The sequence below is a fragment of the Mesoplodon mirus genome, assembly GCF_964341445.2.
Source record: "Mesoplodon mirus genome assembly, chromosome: 8".
Taxonomy (NCBI): domain Eukaryota; kingdom Metazoa; phylum Chordata; class Mammalia; order Artiodactyla; family Ziphiidae; genus Mesoplodon; species Mesoplodon mirus.
The window spans coordinates 4389761-4411551 of NC_138984.1; the positions used below are offsets into that span (position 1 = coordinate 4389761).

The following is a 21791-nucleotide window of genomic DNA, read 5'->3' on the forward strand; positions in this document are numbered from 1 at the left end:
GTTAATAACCTACCCAGAATTTAAGCTATTTTTAACTTCACAAAGAAAACACAAGTCATGCGAAGTCACCTAAACCTAGGGTCTTTTGTATTCACCTAGGTTGACGAGCTGATGAGACAGGAACTAAAAAACTTAAAACTAGCTGTGAACAGAGAGAAGGAATTATCGGGCAAAACGGGAAGGGAAAAAGGAAGTAAAAAGGTAAGTGGTTCTTATGCACGGGAAGCAGAGGGCAGATGCAAACCGTGACCAGGAGCCTGGCCCCCGCGGGCGGTGGCCCGTCCAGGCGTGCTGCCCGGGGACCCTGGCTGTCCCAGGCTGATTCTCTGGGAAACGTGCCTACCTTTGGTGAATTTACCTCGGTCCACCAGGTAGCCCTCAGGGTTGTGGGCTCATAAATGAGATAAATCCAACAGTCTGGGAGTAACTTTCCCAGTCCCCCATCACTGCAGATCCGTGGTACCCAAGCCGCACAAGTGGGTTGAGACCTATCGGAGGAGCTGGGGCATGTGTCTCAAATGCCCACCCGTCTCTCCCTGTGGAAGATCTGTAGGGGAAGCCAGTGGCAATGCGCAGGTTCTTTGTGAGTCGGGAAATCCGATGAATTGAATTTTCAGTTGCCACCCATCTGTCTCATAGTGGTTTAGAGTAGCCAGTTGGATTCCAATATTCCATGTTCACATACTAGGGTCCTGTGAGATATTAGAAAATATACATATTGGTGTCTGCCCCTGGTTGTTGGCAGGGAGCTCCTGGAACCCTTGTAAATTCCTAAGTGATAAGCACACTAGAAGCGTCTTTTGTTACAATGAGGCAATGCTGGGTGGGTTCCTAGATGGCTCCCAGGTGGGGGCTGGCTACAGAGAAGACCAAGCCATGATCCGAAGCCTAGAATTCTCAGCTCCACCCACCCCCATTCTCTAGAGAGGGGACAGGAGATGGAAATGGAGTTAATAATTGATCAAGCCCACATGAGGAAGCTTCCATGAAACCCCAATAATAATGGGATTTGGAGAGTTTCCAGGTGGGTTAACACATCCACATACTGGGAGGGTAACACACCCCAATTTCACAGGGGCAGAAGCTCCTGCACTCAGGACCCTCCCAGACCTTGCCCTACATACCTCATCATCTGGTTGTTCTTCTGTATCCTTTATCATATCCTTTAATGAACTGGTAGATGGAAGTAAGTGTTTCCCTGAGTTCTGTGAGCCACTCTCACAAATTAATCAAACCTGAGGAGGGGTTTATAGCCGGTTGGTCAGAAACATAGGTGACAACCTGGACTTGGCAATTGGCATCTGAAATGGGGTGGGGAGCAGTTTGGTGGGACATCACCCTTAGCCTGTGGGATCTGACTCTATCTCCAGGTAGACAGTGTCAGAATTGAGTTAGATTGCAGGACCCCCAGCTGGTGTTGCAGAAAACTGCTTGGTGGGGGAGAACCCCACACATCTGGCATCAGAAGTGTTGTGTACATGGTCCACTTTGATCCAGAGCCAGCCCTACCTCTGGGACCAGGATACTCCAGGCAGAGGAGCTGGCAGGATTGTGGGCAGCCTTTGCCCTTTGAAGCTTTCTCAAATTTCCATGGTCCATCAACTCTTCCTGGGACTCACACACTCCTTCAGAGTTTATCACACTCCCAGATACATTAGTGATAGTTTCGCCAGCCCAGGGGCTGTATGGTGTCTTTACAGTGGCTCTATCCTAATGCTTTTTGTGTTGACTTTACAGTTTACAGTTTAACTCTGACTCTGAATGTCCTTCATGGGCCTCTACTGAGGCTCCATCTCTGTAGCCCACTGAGGGCTCTCTTTAGGCTATTCCCTCATCAATAGGAAATAAATATGCCACCCATTGACCCTATTAATGAATTTCACGTCTTCAGAAAGTGATACTTTCATGACTGAACATGGAAATCAAGCCAAACAAAACGGGAAGTGAAGCCAGGAGGTGACTGTACCCCTCCAGCTGAGAATAGGCTTCCTCCTCTTACCCAGCAACTGATTATCAGTCTGGCCCAAGGGCACCCTCTGTACTGCTGCGCCCCTCACTCCTTGCAGCCTGGTGTCTGCCCTCCCCATATCCTAACTCATGACATGTCACAAGGTGAGAAATTGCTATGAATTTCTCTCTTGGAATTAAACTGGTTGAACACACAATAGATGCACTCAGGGTACCCCAATAGATTGATGGTAATTGTGTAACTGTAGAGTTTTCAGTTCTCAAAATTCCAATTCAAATGACCTTGGGAGACATAAATATGATTTAATTTCATAAGCTGAAACTTAATTAACTATACTAAATCCCCTCCTCAAGAAGACCATTAGCAGAAGGGGAATGGGCAACCTTGAACATAGAAAAGGAGAAAGAGGACTCAGAGGGATAGAATTCGGCAGTATTATTTCAGCATTATCCAGAAACAGTGACTTGATCAGAGATTATACAGCGGCCTGAGTGCTCCTTTCAAAATATAAATATGACCTTAGCACTCCATGCTGAAACCCTTCAATGACACCCCAGTTCCCCCAAGGATAAAGATGACAGGCTTACAAGGCCATGACCAACCTTGCCAGTGCCCTCTTCTTCAGGCTCATCACCCACTTCTCCTCCCTGGCTGCACTCCAGCACCCTCATCTTCCTCTTTGTGCCTCAAACACCCTGTGCTCCCTCCCACCACAGGGCCTTTGCACATGCTGTTCCCTCTCAAGAACTGTCTTTACCCCCACACCCTCAGTCCCGAGTGTAGTTAACCCCTACTCATCACTGGGGTCTCAGTCCAAGCGCTTCTTCCTCAGGAAAGCCTTTTGGGACCTCCAAAGTAAGTCTGGTTGCTACACATACACTTGACGCTGAGTACCATGTCTTCCTGGTGCTTTATCACAGTTTTAATGTTACATTTACTGGTGAGATCATTTTGTTTGTTTCTGCCTTCCCAAATCTACTGAAGGGCCATGAGTCCAGCGACTATGTGACTGTCTTTTCTGCTCACCTTTGTAACCTTTTCTGGCACATAGCAAGTCCTCAGCACATAATATTGAATGAATTAATTAATCAAATCTAGATCCTATGCAGATTGACCCCTATAGGCTAAATAAGTGCCTCAAGATGTCACAGTATGGCATAGGTAGCAATTCAGAGCATCCAGCCACCTCCTTTGCTTATTCCATACTCAACAAGCAACCGTTTGATGAGTTATTGTAGTTTCATGTTCATTTTCTTACAAGAAGGAAGGTTACAGAGTCTGTTTCCCTTGGCAATTATATTTCACATTATAATTTAATCTACTTACATTGCAGTCTATTCCACCTTCTCTTGTGATTTAGAGATCCAAAATCAGATCTTGGGGGACATATCATCTTTACTGATTGTTTCATTTAATATTATTTATTGAGCACTATATGCCAGGTACAGTTCAAGGCATTTGAGGTACAGAAGATAACAAGACAGATAAAGAGACTGTACTTGCAAAAACAAGTTTGCAGATATGCAGGACTGTGAATCAACCCTGAATTTGCTGTCACCCCCATTATGACATGACTGAGTGAGGTCCTGACTCTCAGAGGCCATCTCTCTCTCTCGAGCTCCTCTCTTGTTCTAATCACAAAAACTTTAAGGACATAGGAGTTCCTGAAGTGGCCATGAAGCACCTTGAGGATAAGATTCTTGACTGGCTCTATTTTTTGCATTCCTGAGTGCTACCATATATAAATGAAAAAAATGCCATATTTAAATAGAAATTTAGAATCTACATTTAAAAGAAACAAATAAACATTCTACAGTTGAAAAATATAGTATCCAAAAATAAGAAGTCTTCTAACTGGTTTAACAACAGCATAGACATCGCAAAAGGCAGGTTGACCTCAAAAACAAGTCAACAGGAAATCCAAACTGAAGTACAGAAAAAACAAATACTATAAAAAGCAGAACAGAGAAGAAGAGAGATTTGAGACGTGGTCAAAAGTTGTAACATATGTGTAATTAGAATTTGCCCCAAAAGAGGAGAATGGAACAGAAGCAATACATGAAAAAGTAATGTTTGTGAATTTTCCAAATCAGCTGAAATATGCACAGCCACAAATTCAAGAACCTTACTGAGGTCCAAGAAGGATGATTACAAAGAAAACCACATTTAGACACATCACAGTCAAAATACTGAAAGTCAAAGATAAAAGGCAAACTCTTACTAGATTTTTTTAAAAGGCACATTTCCTTCAGGATAACAAAAAATAAAGACTACTAAATCTCTCAACAGTAACCATAGAAGCCAGAAGGAAGTGTGAATAGCATCTTTAGAGACTGGAAAGAAATAACTGCCAACCTAGAACTCTATACCCAGTGAAAATATTCTTCAAAAATGAAAATAAAATAGAGACAAACAAAATCTGACTTGACTTAGCAGCAGCAGACCCATAATATGAAAATACTAAAAGGATATTCTTCACGCTGAAGGAAAATAATTCCAGATGAGAGAGCAAAAGTGTAAGAAGGAATAATCAGCTCTTCAAAATGTAAACTTTGGGCAAGTATAAAAAGCTAACTATTATTATATTAAACCAGAATATTAAAATATTCTGGTTTTTAAAGCAAGAATAAGGGTCTGTACCATACATACAAAGAAAATATATAACAGCAGCAACAGAAAAGTTGGGTAGGAGTAAACAGACTTGTGAGATTGCTGCATTGTTCAGGGAGCCAAAAAGAACTAATTTAAGGTAAATTGTAATAAATTAATGATGTATTTTATAATTTTTTAAATAACACTAAAATGTATAGCAAAAAAGTAATAGTGAAGATAAGCAGAAAGGTTTTAAATAATTAATCAGGGCTTCCCTGGTGGCGCAGTTGTTGAGAGTCCGCCTGCCGATGCAGGGGACACAGGTTCGTGCCCCGGTCCAGGAAGATCCCACATGCCGCGGAACGGCTGGGCCCGTGAGCCATGGCCGCTGAGCCTGCGCGTCCGGAGCCTGTGCTCTGCAACGGGAGAGGCCACAGCAGTGAGAGGCCCGCGTACCAAAAAAAAAAAAAAAAAATTAATCAAAAAGAATACAGGAAAGGAAAAATAGGAATAAAAAGAAAATTAATAAATAAAAAGAAAGCAAATATGAATTTGATAGAATTAAATCCAATTAATTTAATCCATAATTACCTAAAATGTAAGTGGACTAAATGTTCTATTTTAAAAGACAATGATTGCCAGACTGGAAAAATACAAAACTCAACTATATGCTATTTATAAGAAACACACTTTAAACAAACAAATAGATATGTTGAAAATAAACTATAAACTATAGATGGTAAACTATAAACCATCAAAGTACTAGCCAAAAGATAGCTAGTGTAACTCAGTATCAGACAAAACAGGCTTTAGTTAATAACCACCCTGCACCATCCAAACACCACAGAAAAAATGTGGCCCCACTCCTGTGCACACCAGCAAAGTCTGCATGGGGAGCCTAGACTTCTTCCCTCATGAAGACATAGGAGACAACCCAACACCCTCACTGGAGTGGTGTCAGAGAAGATCAAATAAGGAACAGAGACTTTCATTCCTGCCCATTGGTTGTGAAGCATTCCCATCCACTATGTCAGTGGAGACCACATGGGGCATCTATCTGGACTCCACCCCAACCAGTGATAACAAGGCACCCCTCCCTCCCTACTGGGATGGATCAGAGGAGACCTAGTGGAGAGTCAGGACTTCAACAGTTTCCAGTGGTAACAAGGCCACCTTTACCTCAGTGTGAGTGGAGACCAAATGGAGAGCCAGAACTCCCACCCCCACCCAGAAATATAAGGAGCCCCTCCCACAATGGATTGGGTAACCTAGACTTCTACCTTCCTGTCAGTAACAGCACAACACACACACACACACACACACACACACACACACACACACACACACACACACACTATTCCCCTGCCAGAGCAGTGTCAGAGTTAAAACAAGAGATTTAAATTAAGTTCAGAGCCTCATAACATAATACAAAAATGTTTAGGTTTTATTGAAAGTCACTCATCATAGAAGAACCTGGAAGATCTCAGACTGAAGGAAAACAGACAACAGATGCCAAGTCTGAAGTGTCAGAGATGTTAGAATTACCTGACAAAACATGTTAGGGCAGCCATGATTAAAATGCTTCAGTGAGTAATTATAAAGCTGCTAGATACTAATGAAAAAAAAATAAAAACAGAAAGCCTCAGCAAAAAAGTAGAAGATATAAGGAAGAACCACATGGAAATTTTAGAACTGAAAAGTACAGTATGCAAAATGCTGGATGAGCTCAGCAGCAGAATAGAGGAGACAGAGGAAAGAATCAGTGAATTGGAAGATAGAACAATAGAAATTACCCAATCTGAACAACAGAGAAAATCAACTGGGAAAAAAAAAAAAAGCTAAACAGAGAATTAGGAACTATGGGACTATTAAAAAAAATCTTATATTCATGCCATCGGAATCTTAGAAGGAGAAGAGAAAGAAGATGAGGCTGAAAAAGCATTTCAAGAAAGAATAGTTGAAATCTTCCCAAATTTGACAGGAGATATAAACCTGCAGATTCAAGAAGCTAAATGAATACCCAACAGGAAAAATCCAAAGACATCTGATCTGAGACACATCATAACTAAGCTTCTAACTACAGAAGACAAAAAATCTGGAAAGCAGCCAGAGAAAAAAATGACCCTTTACCTATAGGAGAAAAACACCTTAAATGACTGTGGGTTGCACACCAGAAACTGAGACAGAAAGAAAGGGCACAATACTTTTTCAAGTGCTGAAATAAAATAACTGCCAACCAGAATCTATACCCAGCAAAAATATTCTTCAGCTGTGAAAAAGAAATCAAGATATTTTCAGATGAAGGAGAACTAAGAGAATTTTTCACCAGCAGATTCACCCTGAGAGAACTTCTAAAGGAACTTCTTTAAATGGAAAGAAAATGTTTCAAAAAAAAAAAAAAACACCTGGAGCATCAGAAAGGAAGAAATAACTTGGTAACCAAAAATATAGGTAATCTGGGTATCAGTGAAATCACAAAACACTCCATGTCATGGACCTCCTGGGTACTTCAGAAATACTAGAGGTGGCAGCTGCTCAGTGATATAACCAAGGATCATCTACCTCGGGAGTCTCAAACTCAAATGCCTTCAGTGTCAGTCAAGTTCCATAAATGAGAGAAGCAGGCAGAGGACTGTGATGAACTAAACAGCACACGTAACTCAGCTCTGGCCAGTGATTGCCAGGCAGGAAGGCATACCCTGTCCTGCCAGATCTTCCCACTTTTCAAGAAAAGCCAGAAATCCTAACACAACATTGTAAGTCAACTATACTCCAATAAAAATTTATATATATATATATATATATATATATATGTAAATAGAGTAGGCTTTTCTTCCCTTTCTAAATTATGTTATTTGATTGAAGCAAAAATTATGACACTGTTTGGCTTGGTTCTCAGTGATGCAGAGGAAATATTTAAGACAATATTACAAATGACAGGGGATGGGTAAAGGCATATAAAGGGAACTAAGATTTTTCTACTTCACTCAGAATGTGACATGAGTAGACTGTGATTCACTATGCATATATAATGTAACACCCAGAGCAACCACTAGAAAAGTATACAAAGAGATACACTCAAAGAACACTATCAAATGAAATTCTAAAAATGGTCAAGTCACCTACAGGATGACAGGAAAAGCAAATAAAGAAATAAAAAATATAACAAAAAAAATAAAATGTTAGACAAGTCCTAATATATCAATAATTACATTAAATATAAATAGTCTAAACACATCAATTAAAAGACAGAGAATACCAAAGTAGATTTAAAAACATGATCCAACTATATGCTGTCTGCAGGAACCTCATTTGATATATAATGATATAAGCAGCTTGTAAGTAAAAGGATGGAAAAAATATATCATGCAAACAATCAAAAGAAAGCAGGAGTGGCTATTCTAGTATCACATAAAGTAGATTTCAGAGCCAAGAAAATTATCAAAGTCTGGGAAGAACTTACATATGATAAAAGAACCAATCCATCGAAGACATATTAATCCTAAATGTGCATACACCAAACAACAGAACTATAAAATATAGGAAGCAAAAACCAACAGAACTGAAAGGAAAAACAGACAAATCCACATTCATTCTCAAGAACTGATAGAATACTAGACAGAAAATCATCAACAAGGATACTGAAGAACTCAACAACACCATCTACAAACAGAGTCTAATTGAAATTTATAGAACACTCCACCCAACAAACAGAATACATACTCTTTGCAAGTGCCCAAGGAATGCATTCCAAGACAGACCTTATCTTGTGCCATTAAACAAATCTCAACATATTGAAAAGAAATGAAATCATGGAGAGTACATTCCCCTACCACAATGGAATCAAACTAGAAATCAATAACAGAAAAATAATAAGAAAATCTCCAAACACATGGAAACTAAACAGCACACTTCTAATTCATAGGACGAAGAAGAAACAAGAGAACTCAAAACATATAATGAAAATACAAGATATCAAAAATATCTGGAACACAAATAAAGTAGTCCTGAGAGGGAAATTTATAGCACTGAACACATACACTAGAAAGAGGAAAAAGTTCAAATCCATCATCTAAGCTCCCACCTTCAGAACTTCAGAACCTAGAAAAAGAAGAGCAAAAGAAAAAAAAAAACCCACAAAGTGAGCAGAAAGAAGAAAAAGATAAGAGCAGAAATCAGTGAAACTGAAAACAGGAAAACAACAGGGAAGCCAATGAAACAGAGCTGCCTCTTTGAAAATTATCAACAAAATTGACAAACCTCTAGTAAGACTGACAAAGAAAAAAAGAAGTCACATATTACCAACATTAGGAATGAAACAAGAGGTATCACTACTGACTGCAGATATCAAAAGAATGATAAAGGGATACTACAAACAACTACACACAAAATTTGACAACTTACACGAAATGAACACACTATTCCTAAAAATACAAACTACTACAACTCATTTAATATGAAATAGATAAATTGACTAGCCCTACATCTATTAAGGAAGTTAAATTGTAATTAAAACAATTCCCCAGGTAGAATCTCCAGGGCCAGATGGTTTCACTGGAGAATTCTACCAAATATTCAAAGGTAAATTAATACCAATTCTACGCAGTCATTTCCAGAATAGAAGAAACACTTCCCAACCCATTTTATAACAAGCTAGTGTTACCCTTAAGTAGAAACCAGACAAAAGCAGTACAAAAAAAAAGAAAAATATAGGCCAATATCCCTCATGAATATAGATACAAAAATTCTTAAAATATTTTCAAATAGAATGCAAAAATAAAGAGAATTATAAACCATGACCAAGTGGGGTTTTTTCCAGGAATGCAGGCCTTGTTCAATATTTGAAAATCAACAATGGAATCAACTATGTTAACAGACTAAAGGAGAAAAATAATCACATGATCATATCAATTGATGCAGAAAAAAGTATTTGACACAATTTAACGCTCACCCATGCTAAATCTCTCAGAAAAATTAGAGAACTCCCATGACTTCATAAAGAGAATCTACAAAAACACCTACAGCTAACCTTCTACTTAACAGTGAAAGACTAAATGCTTTTCTCCTAAGACTGGGAATAAGGCCAGTGTGTCCACTCACTGCACTTTTATTGAACACAGTGCTAGATGTCTTAGCCAGTGCGGTAGGACAAGCAAAGGAAATTTAAAAAATAAACAGTCCCTATTTGCAGATGACGTGATTGTCTATTTAGAAAATCTCAAGGAATCTACAAAGAAACTCCTAGAAATAAAAAAGTGTGTTCAGTAGGGTACAATGGGAACATATAAAAATCAATCATATTTCTGTTTACTAGCAATGAACAGATGGACACCAAGATTAAAAATATAATATCTCTTAAAATCATTCAAAATGAAATACTTAGGTGTAAAGCTAACAAAACGTGTGTAGGACTTGCATGCTAAAACTACCCCATGCTGATGAAAGAAATCAAAGAAGATCTAAATAGATAAACATACTATGCACATGGATTGAAAAACAAAATGTAAAGATGTCAATTCTTTCCACATCAATATACAAGATTAATCCAATTCTTATCAAAATCCCAGAAAGATAGTTTATAAACATAGACAAGATTATCCTAAAATTTATATGGAAAGACAATGAATCTAGAATTGCTAAAACGATTTTTTAAAAGAGGAATAAAGTAAAAAGAATCCATCTACCTAATTTCAAGGTTTATTATACAGCTACAGTAATCAAGACTGTTTGCTATTGGTAGAGGTTTAAACTGTAGATCAATGAAACAAAACAGACAACTGAGACATAGGCTCACACAAATAGGACTGACTGATTTTTGACAAAGATGCAAATGCAGTTCAAGGGAGGAAGGATAACCTTTTTGTTAAATGGTGCTGGAGCAACTGGATATCTACAGACAAAAAAAAAAGAAAGAAAGAACCTTGAGCTAAGTCTCACATATTGTACAAAAAATAACTCAAAACAGATCATGGACTTAGATGTAAAATGTAAAGGTGTAAGTTTTAGAAAAAAAATATAGGAGAAAATCCTTGGGATGTAAGGCTAGCAAAGAGTTCTTAAAATTAACACTGCAAGCGCAAATCCATTAGAGGAAAATTTGAACTTCATCAGAATTAAAACTGTTTGCTTGCTCTGTGAAAGACCCTGTTAAGAGGGTGAAAAGACAAGCTACAGACTGGGACAGAACATTTGTAAAGCACGTATCTGATGAAGAGCTAGTACGTAGAAGATACAAGGAACTCTCAAAACTCAACAGTTAGAAAACAAAACAATCCGATTATAAAATGGACAAGAGACACGGAGACATTTCACCCAAGTGGATGTACAGAGAGAAAAAGAGCACAGAAAAGGCGTCCAACATTGTTAGCCATTAGAGAAATGCAAATTAAAACCACAGAGAAATCAGTTCATACCCATGAGGATGGCTAAAATAAAAGCAATGGCAAGACCAATTGCCTAGAATAACGGGGGACAAACTAGATCACTTTTACATGATTGGTAGGAGTGTAACATGGTAGGACCACCCTGCACAAAATCTGGCATTTCTTAAAAAAAACAAACATACAACTACCATAGAACCCAGCAATTGCACTCATGAGCATTTATCCCAGAGAAATGAAAACTTCCACAGACACACACAGACATCTGTTGCACCCCAATCAACTCATGATAGCCCAAAACAAGAAACAGCCATAAAAAAAATCAAAAGAACAAACTATTCATGCATACAATGACCTGGACACATTTTCCTGAGAATTATGATGAATAAAAAGCACGAAAGTAACATACTCTTTGATTCTGCTGATAGCACATTCCTGAAAGGACAAAACTATAGAAACAGAACAGATTAGAAGTTTCTAGTAAAGCTGGATTGGCTGTGGGAGGGAAGCGAGGGTTACTCTGAAAGAGCAACTGGAAGGACCCTTGGGGTGATCAAAACATCCTGGATCTCAGCTGTATCAGTATCAAGTCAAGATCATGCTTGTGACCTTGTGAGAAAGTTCTGCCAGCTGTTACCCTTAGGAGAAACCTGCTAAAGGTTACATCTCTCCATAGCAGTTCTTACAGCTGCATGTGAATCCACCATTATCTCAAAATAAGAACTTAAAATTTTAAAATACTGAAAAACATGAAATATAGCTACGTGCAACCGCCTATGTGAATCTTGGAATTGTAATACTGGTTGGAGGAAGCCAGACCTAAAAGAGTTTATGGAGTGCGGAGTCAAGATGGCGGACTAGGAGGACACGGAATTCACATCTCCTCACAACTAGGGCACCTACCAGGCACTGCTGGGGGACCACGGACACCTAAGGGGACGGGAGGAATCCTCAGCGACCGGGTAGGACATGGAGCGGGGGGAGTGAAGGGAGAGGAGAAGTGGAGGCTGGAAGGGACTGGCGTCCCTGAGGGGCAGCTGGGGGAGGGGAAGGGATCCCATGCCCGAAGGGGGAAATTGGGGGACCATCGGGAGGGCGGAGGATCAAAGGGGAGCGTGGCCAGGTTTCCCCTCCCCACTTGGGACCCTGGGGGCCTGCTGAGATCCCGGGCCTGATCCTCTGGCCACCGAGGACCCCTCCAGCCACACAGGTCCTGAGGGAGTGGGAGGGAGGGAAGGGGAACAAAAGTAAAGGCCGGACCTCTGGGACCAGCACCCCTGATGGGTGGCTGGGGGAGGGGAGTTCCTACACCCAGCAGAACCCACCCATGGTTAGGGGTCCAGAAGCAACAGAGAACACCCTTGGGGAGACAGTGGGGGAGGGGCATGAAGGAATGGAAGGGGCCGCGGCCAGTGCTTTCCCTGTCCACTCAGGCAGAGGGGAGCCTGTTGGGCTCCTGGGCCTAATCCTCTGCCCTCGGAGCCTCCCTCCTGTGGCACAGAGCCCAAGCGCCGCCCCTACACCCCCACCCAGGGCCCCACCTCTACACTCGGAAACCCACCCTAACAAGCTGGGCCTAAACCCCACACACACACACCCTCACTCCGGGCCCTACCTCCAAACTCTGGAACTCCACATTCCACAGACCTTCCTTCCAATGTGCTGCCTCTCCCCTTCTGCACAGGTCCTAAGCAGAGGCCCCGCCCCATGCTTGAACGTCACTCTCCACCTGCCTAGGCTCCACCCCACCGAAAACCCCACCGCTGCCTAAGTTCCACCCCGCACCTAAACTCCACCCGCATAGCCAAGTCTTTTGGTTTTTTCCTCTTTTCAATTGGAGTTCTGTTTAACCTTGTTGATTCATTGTTGTTGATTCTTTTATATTTTTATTTTTCCTAATAAATCTTTTATTTTTCTAATTTTGTTTCAATTCTTTATACTTTGTTATTGTTCTCTCCTTTTGACTTCTTGCCCACGCAACCTTTTTTTTTTTTTTCTTTTTTCTGTTGTGGTTTATTTTATCTTGTTGCAGTTGTTTCAACTGTAGTTTTATTTTTCCTAATATATTTTTTATCTTTCTAATTTCTTTTTGTTTTTTATTCTTTGATATTCTACTGCTCCTTTTTTTCTTTTCTTTCTTCCTTTCTTTTTTTTTTTTTTCTTTTTTTAACCACGCCACAAAGTTTCCGGGCTCAAGGTTGGGCTCGAGCTCCTGTGATGGGAGCTCCAAGTCCAAATCGCTGGACTAACAGAGAACTTCAGACCCCAGGGAATATCAATCAGAGTGAGGCCTCCCAGAGGTCCTCATCTCAGCACCAAGACCCAGCTCTATCCAACTGCCTGCAAACTCCAGAGATGGACATCTCAGGCCAAACAACCAGTAAGACAGGAATACAGCACCACCCATCAAAAAAAAAATGAACCAACAAAAAAATGTTACAGACGAAGGAGCAAAGTAAAAACCTACAAGACGAAATAAATGAAGACGAAATAGACAACCTGCCTGAAAAAGAATTCAGAGTAATGATAGTAAAGGTGATCCAAAATATCGGAAACAGAATTGAGAAAATAAAACAAACATGCAACAAGGATCTAGAAGAACTAAAGAGAAAACAAACAGTGGTGAACAACATAATTACTGAAATTAAAAATACTCTAGAAGGAATCAATAACAGAATAACTGAGGAAGAAGAACAGATAAGTGAGCTGGAAGATAAAATGGTGGAAGTAACTGCCAGGGTGCAGAATAAAGAAAAAAGAATGAAAAGAATTGAGGACAATCTCAGAGACTTCTGGGACAACATTAAACGCACCAACATTCAGATTATAGGGGTCCCAGAAGAAGAAGAGAAAAAGAAAGGGTCTGAGAAAATATTTGAAGAGACTATAGTTGAAAACTTCCCTAACCTGGGAAAGGAAATAGTCAAGTCCAGGAAGCACAGAGCGTACCATACAGGATAAACCCAAAGAGAAACATGCCAAGACACATATTAATCAAACTATCAAAAATTAAATACAAAGAAAAAATATTAAAAGAGGCAAGGGGAAAGCAACAAATAATATATAAGGGAATCCTCAAAAGGTTAACAGCTGATCTTTCAGCAGAAACTCTGCAAGCCAGAAGGGAGTGGCAGGACATATTTAAAGTGATGAAAAGGAAAAACCTGAAACCAAGATTACTCTACCCAGCAAGGATCTCATTCAGATTTGATGGAGAAATTAAAACCTTTACAGATAAGCAAACGTTAAGAGAATTAAGCACCACCAAACCAGCTCTACAACAAATGCTAAAAGAACTTCTCTAGGTAGGAAACACAAGAGAAGGGAAAGACCTACAATAACAAACCCAAAACAATTAAAAAATGGGAATAGGAACATACATATTGATAATTACCTTAAATGTAAATGGATTAAAAGCTCCAACCAAAAGACATAGACTGGCTGAATGGATACAAAAACAAGACCCATACATATGCTGTCTATAAGAGACCCACTTCAGACCTAGGGACACATACAGATTGCAAGTGAGGGGATGGAAAAAGATATTCCATGCAAATGGAAATCACAAGCACTGAAATTGAAACTGTGATTAAAAATCTTCCAACAAACAAAAGTCCAGGACCAGATGGATTAACAGGCAAATTCTACCCAACATTTAGAGAAGAGCTAACACCTATCTTTCTCAAACTCTTTCAAAATACAGCAGAGGGAGGAACACTCCCAAAATCATTCTACGAGGCCACCATCACCCTGATACCAAAACCAGACAAAGATGACACAAAGAAAGAAAACTACAGGCCAATATCTCTGATGCAAAAACATAGATGCAAAAATCCTTAACAGAATACTAACAAACAGAATCCAGCAACACATTAAAAGGATCATACACTGTGATCCAGTGGGGCTTATCCCAGAAATGCAAGGATTTTTCAATATATTCAAATCAATCAATGTGATACACCATATTAACAAATTGAAGGATAAAAACGATATGATCATCTCAATAGATGCACAAAAGGCTTTCGACAAAATTCAACACCCATTTATGATAAAAACTCTCCATAAAGTAGGCATAGAGGGACCCTACCTCAACATAATAAAGTCCATATATGACAAACCCAGAGCCAACATCATTCTCAATGGTGAAAAACTGAAACCATTTCCTCTAAGATCAAGAACAAGACATGGTTGCCCACTCCCACCACTGTTATTCAAAATAGTTTTGGAAGTCCTAGCCCTGGCAATCAGAGAAGAAAAAGAAATAAAAGGAATCCAAATTGGAAAAGAAGAAGTAAAACTGTCACTGTTTGCAGATGTCATGATACTATACATAGAGAATCCTAAAGATGCTACCAGAAAACTACTAGAGCTAATCAATGAATTTGGTAGACTAGCAGGATACAAAATTAATGCACAGAAATCTCTTGCATTCCTATACACTAATGATGAAAAATCTGAAAGAGAAATTAAGGAAACACTCCCATTTACCATTGCAACAAAAAGAATAAAATACCTAGGAATAAACCTACCTAAGGAGACAAAAGACCTGTATGCAGAAAACTATAAGACACTGATGAAAGAACTTAAAGTTGTTACAAGCAGATGGAGAGATATACCATATTCTTGGATTGGAAGAATCAACATTGTGAAAATGACTCTACTACCCAAAGGAATCTACAGATTCAATGCAATCCCTATCAAAATACCTTTGGCATTTTTCCATTGGTATGAACCAAAAATTTCACAATTTGTATAGAGACACAAAAGACCCCGAATAGCCAAAGCAATCTTGAGAAAGAAAAATGGAGCTGAAAGAATCAGACTCCCTGACTTCAGACTATACTACAAAGCTCCAGTAATCAAGACAGTATGGTACTGGCACAAAAACAGAAGTATAGATCAATGGAACAGGATAGAAAGCCCAGAGATAAACCCACACACATATGGTCACCTTATCTTTGATAATGGAGGCAAGAGTATACAATGGAGAAAACACAGCCTCTTCAATAAGTGGTGCTGGTCGGTGCTTTGTGACCACCTAGAGGGGTGGGATAGGGAGGGTGGGAGGGAGGGAGACACAAGAGGGAAGAGATATGGTGATATATGTATATGTATAGCTGATACACTTTGTTATAAAGCAGAAACTAACACCATTGTAAAGCAGTTATACTCCAATAAAGATGTTAAAAAATAATAATAAGTGGTGCTGGGAAAACTGGATAGTTACACATAAAAGAATGAAATTAGAACACTTCCTAACACCATACACAAAACTAAACTCAAAATGGATTAAAGACTTAAATATAAGGCCAGACACTATAAAACTCAGAGGAAACATAGGCAGAACACTCTATGACATAAATCACAGCAAGATCCTTTTTGACCCACCTCCTAGAGAAATGGAAATAAAAACAAAAATAAACAAATGGGACTTAATGAAACTTAAAACCTTTTGCACAGCAAAGGACACCATAAACAAGATGAAAAGACAACTCTCAGAGTGGGAGAAAATATTTGCAAATGAAGCAACTGACAAAGGATTAATCTCCAAAATATACAAGCAGCTCATGCAGCTCAATATCAAAAAAACAAACAACCCAATCCAAAAATGGGCAGAGGACCTAAAGTGACATTTCTCCAAAGAAGATATACAGATTGCCAACAAACACATGAAAGGATGCTCAACATCACTAATCATTAGAGAAATGCAAATCAAAACTACAATGAGGTATCACCTCACACCAGTCAGAATGGCCATCATCAAAAAATCTAGAAACAATAAATGCTGGAGAGGGTGTGGAGAAAAGGGAACCCTCTTGCACTGTTGGTGGGAATGTAAATTGATACAGCCACTATGGAGAACAGTATGGAGGTTCCTTAAAAAACTAAAAATAGAACTACCATATGACCCAGCAATCCTGCTACTGGGCATATACCTTGAGAAAACTGTAATTCAAAAGGAGTCATGTACCACAATGTTCATTTCAGCTCTATTTACAATAGCCAGGACATGGAAGCAACCTAAGTGTCCATCGACAGATGAATGGATAAAGAAGATGTGGCACATATTTACAATGGAATATTACTCAGCCATAAAAAGAAATGAAATTGAGTAATTTGTAGTGAGGTGGATGGACCTAGAGTCTGTCGTACAGAGTGAAGTAAGTGAGAAAAACAAATACTGTATGCTAACATATATGGAATCTTAAAAAAAAATGGTTCTGATGAACCTAGGAGCAGGACAGGAATAAAGACACAGATGCACAGAATGGACTTGAGGACACGGGGAGCGGGAAGGGTAAGCTGGGACGAAGTGAGAGAGTGGCATGGACGTATGTACACTACCAAATGTAAAACAGATAGCTAGTGGGAAGCAGCTGCATAGCACAGGGAGATCAGCTCTGTGCTTTGCAACCACCTAGAGGGGTGGGATAAGGAGGGTGGGAGGGAGATGCAAGAAGGAGGGGATATAGGGATATACATATGCATATAGCTGATTCAGTTTGTTATACAGCAGAAACTAACACAACACTTTAAAGCAATTATACTCCAATAAAGATGTTAAATTTTTTAAAAAGCAGTTTATATTGTAAGATTCCATGTTCAAGAACAGGCAATGCGAATCCCCAGAGAAGTCAGAGTGGTGGTTACCTATAGACCGGAGAGCAGTGTGAGCAAGAATTCAGGAATGGTGAAATATGTTCTGTATTTTCAGCTGGGTGGTAGTTATTTGTAAAAATTAAATGTAAAATATTAATCAACCAGGGCCTCCCTGGTGGCGCAGTGGTTGAGAGTCCGCCTGCCGATGCAGGGGATACGGGTTCGTGCCCCGGTCTGGGAGGATCCCATATGCCGCGGAGCGGCTGGGCCCGTGAGCCATGGCCGCTGGGCCTGCGCATCCGGAGCCTATGCTCCGCAACGGGGGAGGCCACAACAGTGAGAGGCCCGCATACCGCAAAAAAAAAAAATATTAATCAACCTGACGTGGGTATACTTTATGTACATTATGCTGCAATAAAAACAATAAATGAAAGCCTGAATGAAATATAGGGAGCAAGAGTCACCTGAGAAGGCCTGGGATAGAAGATGAGACAACAAAGGAAGATAGGGGCCAGGCTGCGGAATTTTAACTTTATCCTGTGGGCAATGGGGAGGTACTGGCGGATACTTTAGACAGAATAGTGCAGCCATAAGCACTGCTTTAACGGACCACATTCTGAGCACTGCCCTCTAGCCGGCACAAGGACCTGAGTGCAAAGCCCTTTGGGAACCAAAGTTGGATGTTTGCCTCACTCTTTGGGCTCCAGGTTTGGGTCCTGATGCTCACAGAGAGGTGATCAGATACCAAAGAAAAGCACAGCTTGATTGCCTGTGCGCTCGGCACTCTCATCCTTTGTAGCAAGCGTCCCAGGGCCCAGAAGAAGAACCAGAACGCTCGGGGCCTGTTGGGACTCACAGTCTGTGCAGGTTTCCGGGTGGCCACCTCACTTGGCAGTCCCTATGTTCGTGAAGTAAGTGTTGCAGCTCCATGTACCGCGATTGACTTCCCACCTCCCATTCCCCTACGCCACCACCCAAAATCAGCTTCCTTAGCTAACTTCTAGAGCTCATTTTTCTTGTTTGCACAACGTTTGTTTTTACTAAATGGGTTTTTTTTTCCATTTTCTTCCAGAAAAATAAAAAGGAGAAAGACAAAAAATGGAAAGTGGGGAAGGAGGGTAAAGACCCAACGGCTGACAGGTGAGGGGTACACACTGGGGTGGGGGACACCACAGAAAAGAGCATAGGACATGGCCTGAGTCCTCGGCCTGGTCTGGGAAAGGCAACCCCCCCACTGCTCTGTACACCACACCCCTTCATCCTGGAAGAGTATGGTGGGGGAAAGCACGGAGACCTCTCTGCAGTCCTGCATGCAGGCCAGCAGCCTCGACTGGGGAGACGCAGTGGAGAGGGGGGGCCTGGAAGGCAGACTCAGGCCCCATCGCTTCTAAGGCCATGTGACTTTTTTTAAGTTTTAAAATTCATGGGGTTCTCAAGAAATTTTTTTGAGAAATAGCATCCTGCTACAGCTTTTGAGGGAACACAGACTGCAGTCCTTGAGGGCAGACACAGTTCATATTACATGCCCGCCCCTGGGCCCGGCCCGCTGAGGCCCTTCATAAATGCTCCTTGAAGGAAAGGATGAGGATTTGTCTCATTGTAAACGGATACTTCCATTTCCTTGAGCTTCATCGGCTGAACTTTGATATTAATGAATAATTATAAATGCTCATTTTTAAGCTGCAATGGCCTTCAGTGCTTTAATATTGGAAATAAATAGGGCCTAGGTTTTCAAACATTTTCAAGGAATTTAATTAAAATCCCTAGGAAGTGAATGTCAGAAATCATTTTGCACGTATACCTTTTTTCCCATGGGTTTGTTAATGGGTAACAGGTGTTGCTCCCTGTTTGGGGTGTTCCCTTGTTCCCCTTTTGGTGCGCTGATACAGTCCCAAACTCTGCTTGAAAGAAGACCCACGAGAGAGGAAGCCAGCTGGGAACCATCCACAGGAGAAGTGGGGGCCAGAGCACCCCAGAGCTGGTGCACACGCCCAGGGCCCTGGCAGGCAGCCTCTGGAGAGACACCCAGCCTTGGTGTGGGCTTCGGCTCTGGGGAGAAAAGCCTCCCACAGGATATCGCTAGAGGGAGGAGCTGCAGGCTTCCTCACTTGACGTTCCATTGTTTAGGGAAAAGTTCAAGGTCAAGGTCAAGAGCTTTGGCTGACCGCGGTCAGCATTCTGAGACTCAGGCGCCCAGTTCCTGGGGAGAACCCAGCTACCGATGCACCAACACTGACATGTCCTCAGGGGGTGTTGTAGTCCCTTCCCTGGAGGAAGGTCCAGCCCCTGCCTACCCGCAGGGCCACTGCTGTCTTTCAGTGACTTTCACGTGCCGCTTTTCTCCTTTGTCCTGACCTCAGTCTTTCAGGAGAAGAAGATTCTGCTAGGTGTCTTACTGAATGACCACCCAGAGCTACACTCAAATCTGCCAAGATGAGCTGACTACTAAGTTAAAATTACCTATTCACACTCTCTTCATTTAAAGAGTTGCTTAACTGAATACAATTCTGCCTTAACAACACAGAGCACACACGGGTGGCTCACGGACTATGTCTGTTAGCCAATGAATGTGTTCTTTGCATATGTTTCTTTACAGTTGAACTATTATAAATGAGCTACAGCAATTCTCTAGTGAAATGAAGAAAGACCAGTAGTATTTTATTCACTTTCATACCCAAAAGTACAGAAGAAATACCTGATCATCCTATTCCTGGAAGGCTTTTCATTTTAATTTTAAAGACTCAATGTTATTCATTAAGTGGGATTCAGTAAATGGGCTAGTTCTCTGCCAAGACGCTGTAAGACAACTTATGTTTCTCTCATCCAGTTAGTATGAACCTTAAATCAGTATTTGTATCATAGTTTATAAGGTGGTTTTATTTTATTTAGTTTTTTTTATTTTTTTATTTTTTCCCATCACAAAACTACTCAGCAGTGTGCTGACAGTCAAGGTGTTCAAGGGACATTTCATGCTCCCTGCCATTCACAGGGATTGTTATTGTTGAGTATCGTAATGGCCTCCTGAGAAATCAATTTAAATAGATTTATCACTCTTAGCTCCCCCATCTCTTCCTGGTCACTGTATGTGACCATGCTCAGAAAGGGACCATCTCTTCTCAGCCACTTCCTGGTTAATGATTAGGATGATCTATTATTAGTTTACAATTTGGGATTCCTCCCTGATCATTCCTGGGCATGATGCTTTTCTGTTCACTCAAGGCAGCCCCAGGCTGGTAGGTTGGCTGCCCAGACAAAAGGGGGGCCTAGAGCTTTCAAACTGGCTCAACCATATAAGGTAGCCATATAAGGTAGTTTTAGAGTTGAAATTTTTTATTCTGTCGCAAGAGTTTATTTCACTGGAAAGATCCAAATGTAGATTTGTGTTCCCGGAGTCTTAAGATATTTGGTTTGGATTATTTTAGAGAATCTTATTCAATTTTATGTTAATATTTTACACATATGTTTATGTTAAACGAATATTCAAGTCAAAACACTACAGTTGATACTGCCTTGGTATAGGTCAGATACTGTCATCCCAAATTCCATTACAATTAAAACTTTCTTAATCTCAGCTGAGGGCACACTATTTTAAATATATTTGATAGAATAAAATTTCAGTCAACCAAAGACTGGAGTCATTGAATTAACATATATCCCGATGGTATTTGGCTTGAATCTCACTGATGTTCTTGAGTCTCTTAATCACACTAACTTGGATCATTGAACAATCAAAGAACAGTTTAAAAATAGTTATATTTACAATTCTTCAGTCTAAAGAAAGACTGGGGTTGAACCAAAGCATCAGGCCCCTAAAAATGAAAAGGGAAAAGACAAAACATCTCTAAGGACTCTGCTGAACCGTATTTGAGCATGATCTATCTGAATTCCAGCAAGCCAAGCCCCAGTTAATTTCATTGGGAGTTTCATTCATTAAGTGGGATACTATCTCCATTTTTTCCTCAAGTAGTATAAATTACCACTATGCTGGCTACATACCCAAGAAGAGGTTTTGTCATCTGTAAGCACTATGGAAGAGTATACCATCCTCCTAAAAAATTACAATATTTTGTCTTTCATATTAAAATAATCTCCATTATGTCTTTGTTTTTTATAGATATTTCTTTTAAACTATTTTGCTATGGAGTTAAAAGGAAATGTCAGTTTCACGAAGGATTGATGATTTACTACAGCTTGCAGACGCTAACTGAATATATAATTATGGCCCCATTACGTTACTATTATTGGGTAAT

General features: G+C 40.4%; 1 protein-coding gene across 2 annotated transcripts in view; it reads left to right on the forward strand.

The window, feature by feature from the left end:
- DRC11 (dynein regulatory complex subunit 11) overlaps positions 1-21791 on the forward strand; it is a 172472-nt gene that overhangs the window by 95273 nt on the left and 55408 nt on the right. For both annotated transcript variants that reach the window (XM_082630649.1, XM_082630650.1), the window contains 2 exons: positions 100-201; positions 18614-18681. In XM_082630649.1, the coding sequence (XP_082486775.1) occupies positions 100-201; positions 18614-18681 (170 nt within the window). The remainder of the gene's footprint in view (positions 1-99; positions 202-18613; positions 18682-21791) is intronic.